At 46.7% G+C, this 16,150-nt stretch overlaps 2 protein-coding genes across 4 annotated transcripts; both read left to right on the top strand.

The window, feature by feature from the left end:
- Positions 1–1,434: 1,434 nt before the first annotated feature.
- lonp1 (lon peptidase 1, mitochondrial) lies at positions 1,435–9,439 on the top strand. The gene is made up of 21 exons (XM_061297780.1): positions 1,435–1,981; positions 2,155–2,243; positions 2,338–2,457; positions 2,597–2,732; positions 2,815–2,922; positions 3,121–3,182; positions 3,359–3,488; positions 3,599–3,682; positions 3,763–3,831; positions 3,927–4,078; positions 4,183–4,321; positions 4,410–4,588; positions 4,669–4,756; positions 5,063–5,185; positions 5,258–5,374; positions 5,477–5,617; positions 5,813–5,978; positions 6,063–6,146; positions 6,598–6,725; positions 6,797–6,961; positions 7,076–9,439. Exons 1-21 carry the CDS (start codon positions 1,484–1,486, stop codon positions 7,223–7,225), a joined length of 2,928 nt encoding a protein of 975 aa, XP_061153764.1. The 5' UTR covers positions 1,435–1,483; the 3' UTR covers positions 7,226–9,439.
- Positions 9,440–10,926: 1,487 nt separating this feature from the next.
- pde6d (phosphodiesterase 6D, cGMP-specific, rod, delta) lies at positions 10,927–15,866 on the top strand. Of its 3 annotated transcripts, XM_061298401.1 has the most exons (6): positions 10,927–11,306; positions 13,449–13,658; positions 13,732–13,841; positions 13,915–14,040; positions 14,303–14,408; positions 14,594–15,866. In XM_061298401.1, the coding sequence occupies exons 3-6, from the start codon at positions 13,760–13,762 to the stop codon at positions 14,673–14,675; spliced, it is 396 nt and encodes a 131-aa protein (XP_061154385.1). In that variant the 5' UTR covers positions 10,927–11,306; positions 13,449–13,658; positions 13,732–13,759; the 3' UTR covers positions 14,676–15,866. The 3 variants fall into 3 exon arrangements, 2 of the variants coding, with proteins under 2 accessions (XP_061154385.1, XP_061154384.1); XR_009718012.1 differs by lacking the exon at positions 13,449–13,658 and having other exon boundaries at positions 13,753–13,841; positions 14,269–14,408; XM_061298400.1 differs by lacking the exon at positions 13,449–13,658 and having other exon boundaries at positions 10,929–11,306; positions 13,753–13,841.
- Positions 15,867–16,150: the final 284 nt, after the last annotated feature.

Here is a 16,150-nt window from a genome sequence, read left to right as displayed (position 1 = left end):
ATTGCTATCGTGTCCGCTTTTAATTATATTGCACTGTCATGTTAAAGCAAATTAATAAATGCAACAATATTAATTTGCTTTGAAAATACCTGAGTAATAAAATAAAATGGATGGATGAATGATTATCACAATTAAGAATAAAGTCTCCTTTGTAATATATACTCCTTGTAGCCTGTACCCAAAAAGAGGAGTTTCTTTGCATTGAGGTTTATGCAAAGAGCTCACGTAATTATATTGTTGCTTTTTGGTGAATGAACGAGTATTCCGTCTGTACGACTGGTCTTTGAACGCACCCCGCTTCAATGGCAGAACGCGGATAAATTTAAAGACATCAAATGAGAATAATCCTTTATAAAATTTAAAATTGACTGACGCAAACGTGAGTTCTTCATGTTTTTATTGAAAACAACGTAGTGCTGACGCCCTACGACGCCGTACGACATCGGTTTTTCGCTTTCCAAATAAGGCGTGCGCGCTCCCGCGGCAGGGGAAACAAAATCTCACGGGGGAACCAAATCAAGCACAACACCTGTCCCGCTGACAGGCTTGTGCATGTCTGATATAAAGGGGCGTGATTCTCCAATAAACTCGTTAGGTAGGTAGAAAGGGCACGATTGATTGATTGACAGGGTAGCGATCCAATCATGACAACGCCATTCTCAGCCTGCGCTCGTACCGTGTTATCAATATTCTTTATTTTTTAAATGTATTATTAATGTTATGTTCAAACTGAAAACATAAACTAAACAACACGGAAGTCATTCAAGTAATTGTGTGTCAAGTCAAGTCCCGAGTCTTTAACTTCCAAGTCGAGTCTCAAGTTTTTTTTTATTTTTGTCAAGTCATGTCACAAGTCATCAAAAATGCGACTCGAGTCGACTCGAGTCACAGTGACTCGAGTCCCCATCTCTGGTAATAAACCCTTGAGTGAGGCTCGTTGGAACAGTGCCCTTTTCAATACTTTCATTATAACCCCGTAGGAAAAATGGAGCTAACTGAGAAGAGAAGGATTTGTACAATTCTGCAACCAAACCATATATTCCTGGAGCCTTATTATTTTTAAGGAGCTCAATATATTTTAGAACCTCCTTTTCAGTGAGTGAGCGCTCACAATAAAGTTTTATCTGTTTTATAATTTTTACATTGTCTACAAAATTGATAAATTGGTTTGAGATTTTTTAATTATAGTTTGATTACTATAGTTTAGAGTAGAAGTTGCAACAAAAGTGTGAGATAATTTTGGAATCCTTAATAACGGTACTATTTATATTCAGTTATGAATGGTATTACATTTAGATATGTGTTTTGTCTAATCTGAAAAAATATGCGGAATTCTGCTCGCCTTCCTCTATCCATCTTTTCCACGAACGAACAACAAAGGCTGCTTTAGCTTTTGACTTGCATTTTCCAAATGACAATCGTTGCGTCATCAAGCTTGGCCGGAAGTTGGAGGGACACGCGCCGTGGAAAGCTCCAGACAAACATGGCGACGTGCGTGAAAATGATAAGAGCAGCGGGATTTCTCCAAAGAACAGCAGCTCACATGGTCAAAAACACTTCGCCAGGGTGCTTCAGATTCGGCATACAGCGGGCCGACACACCGGGCACGTGCGGGTGCCGCTCGGTTCGCCTGTACAACAGTTGCGGCTCGGTTCACGCCTCTAACATGACAGCTGGACCTCGTCGCTGGATGCGGGTGACCGGGGTTCGTTTTGGCCTCCTCGAGTCATCGCCCTGCCGCCCCAGAGCCTTCGGAAACCGGGCGAGCGGTGCCGGCTTCCACGGGGAGGATGGCGCGGAGAGCGGCGGCGGTGACTCGGGAGGAGAGGAGTCCGGCGGCGGTGAGGACGGAGGAGCGGCGTACGCTGGAGCTCAGATAACAGCTCTGACCCCGATGATGGTGCCGGAGGTTTTCCCCAATGTGCCACTGATTGCCGTGAGCAGGAACCCTGTGTTCCCCCGATTCATCAAGATTATCGAGGTGAGGAGAAGGATGTAATGTTTCAACTTTGAAGGACCGGCGTGCAATGTTTGGGTGGCATCCCTCATTTGATGACTTGATATGACAATTTGCAATATGACTTGGTCTATTTGCTCCTCACAAATTTATCTCTTTGTGTTTTTTTTCGACCCATGACGTTGTGCTTCCGGCAGGTGAAGAACAAAAGCCTGATGGAGCTCCTCAGGAGGAAGGTTCGATTGGCGCAGCCCTACGCCGGAGTATTCCTCAAGAAAGACGACAAGTACGTCCTGCCCGTGTCGTGACGCCACCCCCGTCCGCCCCATCGCATCCTCAGCACCGGTGCTGACTCATGTGTGTGCGTGTGTGTGTTGCAGCAACGAGTCAGACGTAGTGGAGTCCCTGGATGCCGTCTACGCCATGGGAACCTTTGTGCAGATCCACGAGATGCAGGACCTCGGGGACAAGCTAAGGATGATCGTCATGGGTCATCGCAGGTCAGGAGAAAGAGGCGAGCTTGCGCAAGTGGGGCACGGCCGGCGCAAACGCAACACTGCGCAACACACATTACTGGAGCGCAAACATAAAAGTAGTGGGGAACGGCCGTGCAAGCTTGCCTGACGAGCCGTTTCGCAGGATCCGCATCACTCGGCATCTGGAGGTAGAGCCCGAGGAGTCGGAATCGGTGGCGGAGTCGCCTGAGTCGCAAGGCAAGACCACGTCGGGACGCCGAGCCAAGCGCGATCGGCGGGAGGAGCGGATAGAGGACAAGGTCTCTCCAGCTTGTGCTTGTTCGCTCTGCGCCGCCGTCTAGGCTAATGTCGCCTTTCTGTGCTTTTTTTGGGGACCACCAGATCGCCCAAGCTGACCTGATGCCAGAACTGCAGCCCTCGTCCGGCATCCTCATGGTGGAGGTGGACAACGTCCTCCACGAGCAGTTTACCGTCACAGAGGAAGTCAAGGTCGATGCACGCGCACAGACACATGCAATGCAAAGCAAAACATCTTCTTCTTCTTCTTCGGGAAGCTCGCCTTAGGAGTCACCACAGTAGATCTAACTCAGTTTTACCCTCATCCAAACACACACACTCACTCATTTGGGTTGATGTTTTTCTGGAAAGTTCAAGTGTTTCCTTATTGTCAAAAACGTTTGTGTGCAGGCGCTGACGGCTGAAATTGTCAAGACCATCCGTGACATCATTGCGCTCAACCCCCTCTACAGGTCACTTTGTGTGCATATGCGTGTTTGACATTGTGTGTGTGTGTGTGTGTGTGTGTGTGTGTGTGTGTGTGTCTGGGTGTTCTTGTCCTTCTATGGTTGTGTAGTACCATATTTAGCGTGTTTGTCTTTGCCTCCCACCTAATCTGCGTGCCTGTGCCTGCTTGCCTCCACATTAGGGAGTCTGTTCTGCAGATGATGCAGGCGGGCCAACGTGTGGTAGACAACCCCATCTACCTGAGTGACATGGGCGCCGCGCTGACGGGGGCAGAGTCACATGAGCTGCAGGACGTCCTTGAGGAAACCAACGTGCGCGCTGCCGCCAATCTCCACACCGCCGCATCATATCCGAATCTTTCCAGCGTGTCTTCATGTACTTGTATGCGTGTTCATGTACTTTTGTTTGTGTGTGGGCACAGATCCCAAAGCGTCTGTACAAAGCTCTGTCGCTGCTCAAAAAGGAGTTTGAGCTCAGCAAGTTGCAGCAGCGTCTGGGCCGAGAGGTGAGCGCTCGAAGGGGAAAACGCGTTTTTGCTCGCTCGCCTCTAATGCGAAACGTCGCCACGTCTGTTGCGCGTCGCAGGTGGAAGAGAAGATCAAGCAGACGCACCGCAAGTACCTGTTGCAGGAGCAACTCAAGATTATCAAGAAGGTGACACGCTCCCTTTTCACATTGCACATTAAAACAACTGGCCGACGTACGACACGGTCCGCGGCTTGAATGCGTCTGTACCGACGCACATGCAGGAGTTGGGCCTGGAAAAGGAAGACAAGGAAGCCATCGAGGAGAAGTTCCGCGAGCGTCTGAAGGACAGGACTATCCCCCAGCACATCATGGACGTCATCAACGAGGAACTCACCAAGATGGCCTTGCTCGACAGCCACTCATCAGAGTTCAAGTGGGTGAATTTGAACGTTCTCGTCTGGACCGCACGGAACACGGCCAACATCTTTGTGCGTGTGTGCGTGCACGCGCGCGCACCTGTGTGTTTTTTATCTTCAGTGTGACCCGCAACTACCTGGACTGGCTCACCAGCATGCCCTGGGGCATCAACAGTGAGGAAAACCTGGCGTTGGACAGAGCCAAGGAGGTTCTGGAAGAAGATCATTATGGGATGGATGATGTGAAAAAGCGTATATTGGTCAGTACGCGCATGCACGTGAGCATGCACGTTGACACGGTTCCTGACCTCCTTTTTTGCGCGCGCTGGCCTCGATGGCTTTGTGCAGGAGTTCATTGCGGTCAGCCAGCTGCGAGGCTCCACGCAGGGCAAGATCCTGTGCTTCTACGGCCCTCCGGGGGTGGGCAAGACATCCATCGCCCGCTCCATTGCCCGTGCCCTTAACCGCGAGTACTTCAGGTTTAGCGTGGGCGGCATGACGGACGTCGCCGAAATCAAAGGACACAGGTGGAAGCCGCATTTGGTGTCACGGCCACAACGGCAGCTGGACTCTTTTCTCGAACGTGCGTGCGCCTGTGCGTGCTCAGGAGGACGTACGTGGGTGCCATGCCAGGGAAGATCATCCAGTGCCTCAAGAAAACCAAAACGGAAAACCCACTGGTTCTCATAGATGAGGTCAGTACTGAAGTGACTGAAGATGTCTTTTCATCTAAAGTTTCACAGCGTTTTAGTTATTAGTACTTCTTGGATTGAAAAGGAATCAGAGGTTCCTGGGCCTCTTCCTCCACTCGCTGGGTCTTCTGTCGAATTTGATAAGTTTCAGGCAGGGCTTCCTCTAAAGCCCCCGGGAGCTCTTTGCTGAGGGGTACAGTTCGCTTGTGAGCGGACCAAAACCACTTTGAGGTGGTCTCGGCCCGAAGCGTCAACATGCTGTAGTTGCTGTGGAGACAGAATGCTATTTTCATACCGTGTCATTACTAGGTGGACAAGATGGGCCGCGGCTATCAGGGCGACCCGTCCTCGGCTTTGCTGGAGCTTCTGGACCCCGAGCAGAACGCCAACTTCCTGGACCACTACTTGGATGTTCCCGTGGATCTTTCCAAGGTGGGAAAGTGTCGCCTCACATCTCTACATAAACGCTGATCCTTTGACTCAGACTGTGTTTGTACGTTGAAGGTTCTGTTCATCTGCACGGCCAACGTGACCGACACCATCCCGGAACCGCTCCGAGACCGCATGGAAATGATTAACGTGTCAGGTTACGTGGCTCAGGAAAAACTGGCCATCGCCGAGGTAATCTCAGCGATGTGGACGATCCTCTTGGCCTCAGTTTGAGCCTGGAAAACCCCCTGATGATGATAATGATTATGATGATAACTTCCCGGCGTGGTCCAGCGCTACCTTGTCCCCCAGCTGCGCTCGCTATGCGGCCTGAGCGAAGAGAAGGCATCCATCTCGTCCGAAGCGCTCAGTCTACTAATCCGACAGTACTGCAGAGAGTCCGGCGTCAGGAACCTGCAGAAGCAAGTGGAAAAGGTCAGCGGCCCCTTTATTGTAGCCCAACATTTTCAAAGGGCAAGAGGTCATTGACGCGCATTGACTTTGAAAAAATGCAAGGTCTTTAAATCAACAAATAATTGTTTTATTTATTGTGACGTCAATATCGTTCTTGTCCTCCGTGAAGGTTTTAAGAGGAGCATTTTTGTGGTTCCCGCAATGTCTGTCGGCCAGGTTTTCCGTAAGGTGGCCTTCGCCATCGTCAGCAGGCAGCAGCAGGTGGTCAGCGTCTCAGCACAAAACCTTCAAGACTATGTTGGGAAACCAGTTTTCACCGTGGAGAGGATGTATGACGTCACGCCACCGGGAGTTGTCATGGGGCTGGCGTGGACCGCCATGGGTAAGTCTCACACACACACACACACACAGGAACACACACGATCACAAACACACATTCACACTGACGACATTGTTGCGTGTGCAGGAGGCTCGACTCTGTTCATCGAGACATCCTTGCGTCGTCCTTTGGCTAAAGATGGCAAAGGAGAAGGTTCTCTGGAGCTAACAGGTCAGCAGACAGCACTATCGCTGCTTGGCAGCTGGGACAGCTTCTTCTCTGCATTCTTCACTCCATGGGCGTTTTGCGGGTTTTCAACATGTTTGGCTTTTTTCTCTTGACATGGTTCGGGACTTTTTTGCCCATTGGTTCTTGACTTGGCTCTTGATGTGCGCTCCTCAATTCATTCCTGATTGCTTCTTGACGGTCCTTTGTTGTCTCCTGATGTGGTTCCTGACAGGGTTCTTCTTCCCAATTGCTTGTTGACACGTTTCTTGATTCGCTACCGACTTATTCTCATTTGGTTTGTGATGTGATTTTTGATGTCTTTCTCCACTCAGTTTTTCACTTTTGTTCTTTGATGGTTAAATGCACCTTTGTATCCTTTGACGCAGTGGGCTGAAGGTCTCAAGATTCGACACCAAGAGAAGCGTAACCGGCTGTTCATATTTCCCTCTCTTAGGTCAGCTGGGTGACGTCATGAAGGAAAGCGCTAAAATCGCTTCGACCTTTGCCAGAGCCTTCCTGATGCAACGGGAACCCGAAAACAGCTTCCTGCTCGACTCTCACCTGCACCTTCATGTTCCAGAGGTGGCTACCAAAGCAAGAAGGTTTCAGAGCTTGCCGCCGGATTGCTTTCATCTTTGATTTCCTTGCGTCAGGGGGCCACGCCCAAGGATGGCCCGAGCGCCGGCTGCACCATCGTCACGGCCCTGTTGTCCCTGGCGACCGCTCGGCCCGTGCGTCCAAACGTGGCCATGACCGGCGAGGTATCCCTGACGGGGAAGATCCTTCCTGTGGGAGGCATCAAGGAGAAGACTATCGCCGTGAGTGCCGCGCTCAAACGCTCGCACGACGTTTGCCTTTGGTCGGCAAGTCCTGCCGGCTTGCATGCCGCCGTCGCGTAGCCGCATGGACACATTGACTTTGTTTGCCGACAGGCCCGACGCGCCGGCGTGACCTGCATCATCTTGCCGGCGGAGAACAGGAAGGATTTCTCTGACCTCCCAGACTACATCACGGATGGCCTGGAGGTTCACTTTGTGGACCACTACAGTCAGATCTACCCGGTGGTCTTCCCTCAGTCTTGAGCGCCGAGTGCATGTCACGTCCACTCGGTCCGGTTCGGCGGTCAGTGCCACGGCCGAAGCGCCCGCCACCGACGGACCGACGACAAGCTGGGATGAGCACAGGAGGGGATGTCGCCGGTCTGCTGCCAGCCAGCCTGGCCAGCCGTGGGTGCCATGTTGCTTGCTGCGGACAAACACTTTGATAGATGATTATAATTATTTTTATTTTATATTATTGTCAATGTATGCTTGAGTAAAAAATGCAGTATAAAATTTATGATGAAGACAAAATGCTAATCTCATTCTATTACAAGGTTACCACTGACCTGTTTTTTTAAACACATTTCCTAAAGATCTTGCACTTTCATACAAGAAATTTCAGATTAATTACAAATAGTGCACATTCAGAATGGAGACCAATTTTCGAGGGGGTTATTCACAGTGACCTAGTGGTTAGAGTGTCTGCCCTGAGACTGGAAGGTTGTGGGTTCAAACCCCGGCCGGGTCATACCAAAGACTGTAAAAATGGGACCCATTGCCTCCCTGCTTGGCACTCAGCATTAAGGGTTGTAATTGGGGGGTTAGAAGGAGTGGAGCTCTTTACAAGCCCTAGGCTTTGTCTCCCTCCTTGCACAGTTATTGATATAATATGTGCTAAACAATAAACTAAACTAAACTATCCACAGACACGCGCTGGCAACACAGGAATGACAAAAACATTGTGTGTGAAGGTGAATAAATACCGTTTTTTTCCGTGTATAGTGCGCCCCCATGTATAGTACGCACCCCTAAAAATGGCATGCTGATGCTGGAAAAAAGCTTGTACCCATGTATAATACGCACCCAATTTTTATGAATTTTTAGAAAAAATATTTTTTTTTTTTTTTTTTAAGTCCCAATGATCGTCACACACGCAGGGAGGCAATGGGTCCCATTTTTATAGTCTTTGGTATGGTCTTAACTAGGCTGGATGTAATTTCTTTTGTTGGCGTTGATTTCTCCGACTGCCCATAAACGCACCACCACGCTCCGTGCGCGCACGGGACAGCAAACGAGCAGGTGATCGAGCAAGCGTCTGATACGAGAGCATTGCGGTCGCATGGAGCGTGTTTGGAGCGGAGAAATCAACGCCAACAAAAAAAATTACATCCAGCCTAGTTAAGACCATACCAAAGACTATAAAAATGGGACCCATTGCCTCCCTACGTGTGTGACGATCATTGGGACTTAAAAAAAAAATGAAAAAAAAAAAAATGAAAAATTTTTTTTGTACCCATGTATAATGCGCACCCCAGATTTTAGGACAATAAACTAGTTAAATTTTGCGCACTATACACGAAAAAAAAACGGTACTTGGGATGATACAGAATGATGTATAAAGTTGGAATGGGTTGACTCGGTCAAATAATGTAGCAATTAGAAGGAAAAAACAAAATTCTGTAGAATTTGGTATGAATTTCAAAGTTGAAAATTTGGAATTTTTGGTAAGTGGAAAGTTTTGGAATAGTCATAAGAGGAACAGTTTAAAGTTTGAACGGGTTGAATTGGTTAAAACATGTAGAAATTAGAAGGGAGAAATTAAATGTGTGGAACTTTTTGTGAATTTTAAAAGTGAAAATGAAAATCTTTAATCGTGGTAAGTTTTGAAATAGGTAGGCACAAAATGAACAATTTAAAGTTGGAACAGGTTATATCGGTTGAGATTCGAAATTAGAAGAGAAAAATTAAATTAAGTAAAATAATACGGGAAATTTTAAGGTGAAATTGTGACATTTTTGAAACGTGGCAGTTTTAGAAATGTTCAGAATCCTCCCCAATGTGATTGGAATGTGCTAAATGATGTGAATTTCAAACGGGAATGATTTAAATGTTGAATGTGCCATAAAGAATGAATGGGGAAAATTCATTGTAAATTTTGCAAAAACGGAAAATTTTGGAATGAGAAAAATGCAAGCACTCCTCACGTGAATATTTGGTATATGTCAAAAGTGGAATGAAGTGAATCGGATAAATTATGTGGAAGTAGTAGCTAGGGCAAAAAAGTGAGGAGAATATAAGAGAAGAAGCAGAAGAATATTTGAAAATTTGCGAATTTTGCGAAAACTGAACATTTTTTGAATTATATAATGCAAGCACTCGTGTGAATATTTGGAATATGTCAAAAGTGGAATGACATGAATTATGTGGAAGGATAAAATAGATGAAGCAGAAGAATAAAGTGAATGTGTAAAATAACATGATTCTTCGCCTTCACACTAATTAAACATTTTCAGATAGAAATGCAAACAACAGCCATGCTGCAAGAAAGAAACGCTGCAATGACAAACAGGAAGTGGAAGCAAACTTACGAACCACAAAAAAGATGCAAAAGAAAAAGGCTGCAAATTGCAAAAACATGCCCAAGTCCAAAGCAGTTGACAAGAAAGACATTTGCTGCAGGTTGACGCCACAGAACGGAAGTGCGGCACCACTAGGGAGCGCGACTGGAAAGGACAGACCAGCGGGCCAACAACTAATCATTATTACATTAATAGACAACTTTGACAAGGGATTAATTGTTTGGCACCGTTGCTGAACTCAAAATTGATTTCTGACCAAACTATGAACTGAATCATAGACAATTTAGATTTATACATTCTCTGTGCAGTCAATGAGAAATATTGTTATTTTTCAGTAAAGGTGGGAAAATTGAGTAATTATTTTACCATCATTTTATTTCATCGTACTTATATATTTATTATCCATCCATCCATTTTCTATACTGCTTGTCCCCACGGGGGTCGCGGGCGTGCTGGAGCCTCTTCCACCGGTCATCGGGCAGTAGGCGGGGGACACTCAGAGCGTTGCCAGCCAATCGCAGGGCACACAGAGACGAACAACCATTCACATTGTTAGTACACCTATGGCAGACAGTAAAATGCCAATTAATCAATCCAATACAAAGCTTTTGAACTTTAATTGTGAACACGTTATTTTATTTATCGTCATAACATAATAATGCATAATAAGATTAAAGATTAAGATTAAAGATTAAAGTCCCAATGATCGTCACACACACACCTGGGTGTGGTGAAATTTGTCCTCTGCATTTAACCCAGTGCTTCTCTAATAGTGGGGCGCGCCCCCCTTGGGGGGCGCGGTGCTATTCCTGGGGGGGCGCGTGTGACCCTGGGGAACAGGCTTTTTTTTTGGCAGTACTAGAATAAAGTGTAATTGCGCGTTTACTACAGCAGGGGGCAGTGGCGCTCTCATTGTTACTTCTGTCACGTTTGCGACAGTGCAACATTTTACGACTTACAAGACAAGTTAGGATAGTCACGGTGGGGAGGGGGGGGCGCGAATAGTTTTCTTCTTGCTAGGGGGGGGCGTAACAGAAAATAATTGAGAAGCACTGATTTAACCCATCCCCGTGTGATTTTAATCCTTCCCCTGGGGGAGAGGGGAGCAGTGAGCAGCACTATAATAATATGCATAATGCATAATAATAAACATTATCCAACACAGAAATAATCATTGCGAAATACAATCCACACACTACAAAAGTGTTCTTTTAAATAGCGTACATTTCCCTTTATAGTGCACTGCCTGAAAAGCGCGTATAAGCGCGTGCGTGTGCGGTTGCCCCTGGTGACGCGTCTCGAGCTCGCTCGCCCCCGCCCCTCCACTGTGTTGCCACTCGGGCCTCGATTGGCCGGATAAAGTTTAGCGCCGCCTACGATTGGCCAGATTGGCAGTCGATCGAGTGGATGGGCTATATTTAGCTGATTGCATTAACAGCTCAGGTTTGAGCCTGCTGCTACAGTGAGCCAAGCGCCGCGACGCACGCCAAAGTGTACAGAAGCGCATTTCCAGTACAACCTCGTTTTCGGCCGCATTTGGACATCAGCGAGCAGGCGAGCGGCCGGCTGGCTAGCTAACGTCACGGCTAGCTAACACCACGGCTAACTAACACAGACAGCACCTCTGTCCTCCGAGCTTTTCTGAAACCTTCGCGGGACGATTCGCCAGAGAGTGAGACAGCGAACGACTGGGAGAGAGGCCACAGAGGAGCCATGTCTTCAGACGAAGGCAGGGCAAAGGAGATTCTGAAGGGTTTCAAACTGTATCCTTTTCCTTCTAGAGCAGATAGACCGACGTCAAGTTAAATGCCATCGCGCGGGAAGGGCTCGCGTTTGAATTGGATTAGCCGCAAGCTAACTAGCCAGTTAGCCATGATGCTAAAGTGGATAAGTGAGAACGAAGAGTACAATGGTGGTCAGTCGGACAGATGGTTGAGGTTGGTGACGGTGTCCGCTTCGTTTTGGGGCCTCTGAATCCGGTCCTGTTGTCCTCTCCGCGAGCGATGACGTGACAAGTGCTGCTGTAGCGACACTTTTACGGAAGGCTAAACGATTTGAAAGACGAGTCTGATCGCGACCCCCCCTTCATACCCAACTCCCTGGATATTAAAGTAATTTAATATGCGATTACTTTGTCTCCTTCTTTCCTTGTGTTTTATTTTGTTATAAAGACGTGAGAAAACCTTAAGCTTTAGTTCTAGACGCATCAGATTTACTATACATATTTTTTTCGTTTTACAGGTTTGTTTTACGCCAAAATGAAGGCAGATGAACCATGAATTCAAATGACGTTTATCTACTTCAGAGTTATTGCCTTAGTAACAGTTTAGCAGTCTATTAAGCGCTCACTACGAAAACTAAGAATAAAAATTATTCAAGTGTGGCGTAAACAAAAGTCAATAAAGGATAAATGGGATTCCAACGAAAATGCTAGCCAATCTGTGGCTTTATCACTTGCACTTGCTTAGGTTTGAAATATTGGGCCAGCTATTGTAATATTTTCAGAGCTTGAGGTCAGCATGAATTTGGGTGGCGATTAATTGTACTTTTTGGACTTCGGGTGTTTGTTTTCGATAGGTTGCATTTGAGACTCGCTGGCATAAGCGCAGTACGTCAATTATAATTTGCAAATCCATGTGTGTTGTAATATTATGCATGTTAACCGATAATATGGGGCTTCCCTTTATAATAGTCATAAAAAAATGTGAGTATAGGTGGTCCACCTATTTCACTAGAGAATTGTTTCATTGTTTCATTAGTTCATTATTAAAATATTAAGATGAGAAGAACAAAGTTATTCTTTTTCAGGGCCTATTTTACCTCCCCTCATCTTTAAATGAACTCGCACGCCCAAATGTCTCTGCCTGATGCCGCCTTGCGCCGCTGTCGTGAATCATTTCTGGCGCGAACTCTCACTTGAGAAAGTTCCGTTCATTTCCTGCTTTCGGGTGCCTGAAGCGCAGCAACTGAACCCGGATCAACGCAAATGTGTGCGTGGGTGTGTGTTAGCGAGGTCAAGCTGTGGATGCGGGTGGCGAGGTAATACTTAAATCCAGCGGAACAGGATTTATTTAGCGCCTGCAAGAACATCTAAAAAAACTGATAGGCGTGGGAAAAAAGTAAAGGCATTTTAGAAATAAGCATAAAAATGCATGAAAAGATGCAAAAATCTGTCTCCGATTTACATTTGCTGTTGACAAGCGTGGCCGGTCTGCTTTTGTGGAGAATGGCAGAAATGAGAGAATACTTTGTCCTGAAATTGACCATTTGGACAGTTTCAAGTTAAACGAGGTGTCAGAAATCTTTGATTTGACAATCAAGTTAGCCGGGCGCTTTTTGCCGCGCTTGAGTATTTTTCACATCCTTTCCCAGTTTAACGAACGTAGCGCCATGAAATAGAACAGAATTGAGGTGAGCTTCTTGGTGTAACTTTGACAAGTGATTTGCTTTCTTCTTCTTTCCTGGAGAACAAGAAAGGTGTTCTTATTTTGTCCCGCGAGCTCGTCCCTCGTGTTTGCACCCTGACACGGTCACCTCCCCAGAGTGCATGCACGCGCAGCCAGTGTTAATGAGTCCCCAGCGAGCCGCCATCGTTGAACGTTCTAAAGACCCCATTGCCGTCATCTTAATCGCAGAAATCACGTCTGGGAGTTGGGCGCCCGTCAATCAAACGAGACGTTTTGCCCTTTGCGGCCACCGGATAATGGCTTGAGCCCCACTTTAGAGGATTACGACAACCTGGTGATTTCAAGCGTTTCACTGTTCGCTTTTACCAAAAGCAAAGAAGTCAAATAACAATGAGATTTCCACTTACTGAAAACATTTATCTCTTATTTTTTAAAGACTCATTTTGAAAGAATTTGCCAAATGGACTTAATTGATTGAATCTATTAACCCATATTCAGCCCACACGCCAGCTGAGCAGATGCTTTTGTGTGTGTGTGTCAAAGCCAGCCGGTGTGGAACCGCTTGTTTGTTGGTGGTAAGGGTCCGCGAAGGGCCCAGCAGCTGCGGTGCAGGTCTGCTGCCCCTGACACCAAGTGCCGTCTGAAGGTGACAGGACGCTCAAGTGGCTGAGGAGGGTCTGGCACATCAGAAATGGTGGCCAGCTTGAGGTGTTCCAATACTTTTGGCCGAACTTTATGTTGTCTCCACATGACTCTTTCCCTGATATTTTTGCGTGCACAGCGCTTAACTTTCTGCTGTCAGAAACTGGATGAACCTCCGGGATGCCGAGACGGGTAAGGTTCTGTGGCAGGGAACCGAGGACCTGTCCATTCCCGGCGTGGAACACGAAGGTGCGCTCTCGGTCTACAGCTGAAAGTCTCATTTCACATGCTCATCTGTGTCCTGGTCTTGCTGCTCCTCCAGCTCGCGTCCCCAAAAAGATCCTCAAGTGCAAAGCGGTTTCCCGAGAGCTCAACTTTTCTTCCTCGGAGAAGCTGGAGAAGTTCCGTCTGGAGCAGAAGGTGTTCTTCAAGGGGCAGTGTCTAGAAGGTGCGCTTCAGCCTGAGCTATCTCGTTGTCCTCAGTCCATGACAAGAAATGTGCTTGTCGTGTCATTTTCCTACTTTTCCCCCAAATAATCAAACATTTGAATTGTGTTCATATTGAAATGAAGCCAATCCTCCAAAATGTTGCCATGGCATTGATTGCTCTTATCTGTTACACGTTTTTAACAGATTCAAAATGACAAATTGAGACAAATTGACATTTTTCATTTAGATACAAAGACTCAAACGTGTGTTTCCGTGTCCAGAGTGGTTCTTTGAGTTTGGCTTCGTCATCCCCAACTCGACCAACACGTGGCAGTCTCTGATAGAAGCGGCGCCCGAGTCGCAGATGATGCCGGCCAACGTCTTAACGTGAGTCTGTGATGTCGTCACACGAGCACTTCCCGTTCCTTCATCCAAACGGCATCAAACAAAACTGCTTACCTTTGCCCCCTGTTGGTCGGATGACTACTGCTTGAGAAAGTATTTGATGCCACAGAACCTGTTTGAAATGTACTGCGGCAAGCCCTTAGGTGACTTTCACCCCTCCCCCCCAGCGGCAACGTGATCATTGAGACCAAGTTCTTCGACAACGACCTGCACGTGAGCACGTCGCGGGTACGCCTCTTCTACGTCTGACGTCCTCCACAGTCCCGCCATCGTCGTCTCGTCCCGCCCCACCGCCAAGGAAGAAGGCCACACGCTCTGCGACGGGGACCCGACCGGCACCGGGGGAGCGCAAGCGGCGTCTGTTTGTGACCGCAACTACACAAGCACTGATCCCAAGTCAGCCAGCCGCTCGCTCCTCTGGTGCGTTGAACCAACAAACGAAGCTTTCTGTGTTTGCTCGCATTCACTCAGGAACAAAAATGCTTTCACAAACTCTCTCGGAGCTCGTCCCGCATCTTGTAGATCAGCGCACCTGCTGGGGCAGCTCTGTGATTTGTTTCCTTTTGGAAAAGACAAGACACCATGCAAACATCGTGCACGGGGGCGTAGAATGCACAGCCCGCGTATAGTTTGCTAGAGTTCCAGCTCCCGACCCAACACCAACCCCCCACCCCCCCGCTCCTCAGATTAGTAAATGAAAATGCTTGTTTGTGTTTGTTTAATTGAACCTTTAATTTTTAAAAGTACAACTGGCTGACTGATAATATTCAATCATCCCATGTACTGTTTGTCCAAAAACAAGTAGAAAGGAGTGTAAATATTCATTTTTTTAAATGCATTTTACTCTATTTTTTCCCCAATTGTAAGCAATAAGATAAGAAGAAACGGAAGGACCCCTTAAACCCCCCGCTTATTTGCAGTAGAGGTGTCCTTTTTACTTGCAAATTTGGCTATTTACTGATTTATTTTTTTTAGGGTGAGAGTAGGCACATTATTTCCAGTTATAAATGGAAAACACCTGGCTTCAAATTATTATCCACCCAATACTGTATTTGTTCATGTTTATTTATTAGGAACCTTAGGAGATCTTTTGATGAGACCCATGTGTCTTTCTAGAGCCCTAAAATTTGCCCACACCTGATGAAGAAAACAAAATATTTTTAGGAGACTTGTGATGTGGCCTTGAGGTTTAGGGCCAATCCAATGTAAACTGACCTTTTTTGTCAGCCAGGTGTGGGTTTGAATTTGTGTTCTCTCGTCATATGACACATCCATATGACCGGGACTGGATCGCCATGTTCCATAGTGTTGTTATGCTCCATTCCCAGCCAGTCATTGTTTGTTCTTTTGTTTTGTTTTTCCTTAGCTGCTACGTCATCCATGTAATATAGACTTCTTTTAATAAGACTGAATTTGTGGATTAAAACCATCTTGTTGTAATACATGTCATTTGCTCGTTATTTTATGCATTAAAAAGTCAAGATTTTAAAAAAGAAATTGATGGTGGTGTTGAAGTTAAAAGTGCCCATGCCTGTCCCTCTAATCTTTCCTCATCGAAATGCATTTGAATGCAATTTTTCTTTTCCATCCTGTCCACCCAAAATATATATTTAGCACGATTGCTTATATAAACTGCACTTCACTGTCAAAAAATACCGTGACACATGACCTGCCAACGAGGAAAAACATGACAATTAGGGGTGTAGATCGCGGGTTTTGTCACG

Source organism: Syngnathus typhle, linkage group LG14 (assembly GCF_033458585.1).
Source record: "Syngnathus typhle isolate RoL2023-S1 ecotype Sweden linkage group LG14, RoL_Styp_1.0, whole genome shotgun sequence".
In the NCBI taxonomy this organism is placed as follows: Eukaryota; Metazoa; Chordata; class Actinopteri; order Syngnathiformes; family Syngnathidae; genus Syngnathus; species Syngnathus typhle.
The sequence above is the reverse complement of the archived record's forward strand: the minus strand, read 5'-3'. Positions and strand labels throughout refer to the sequence as shown.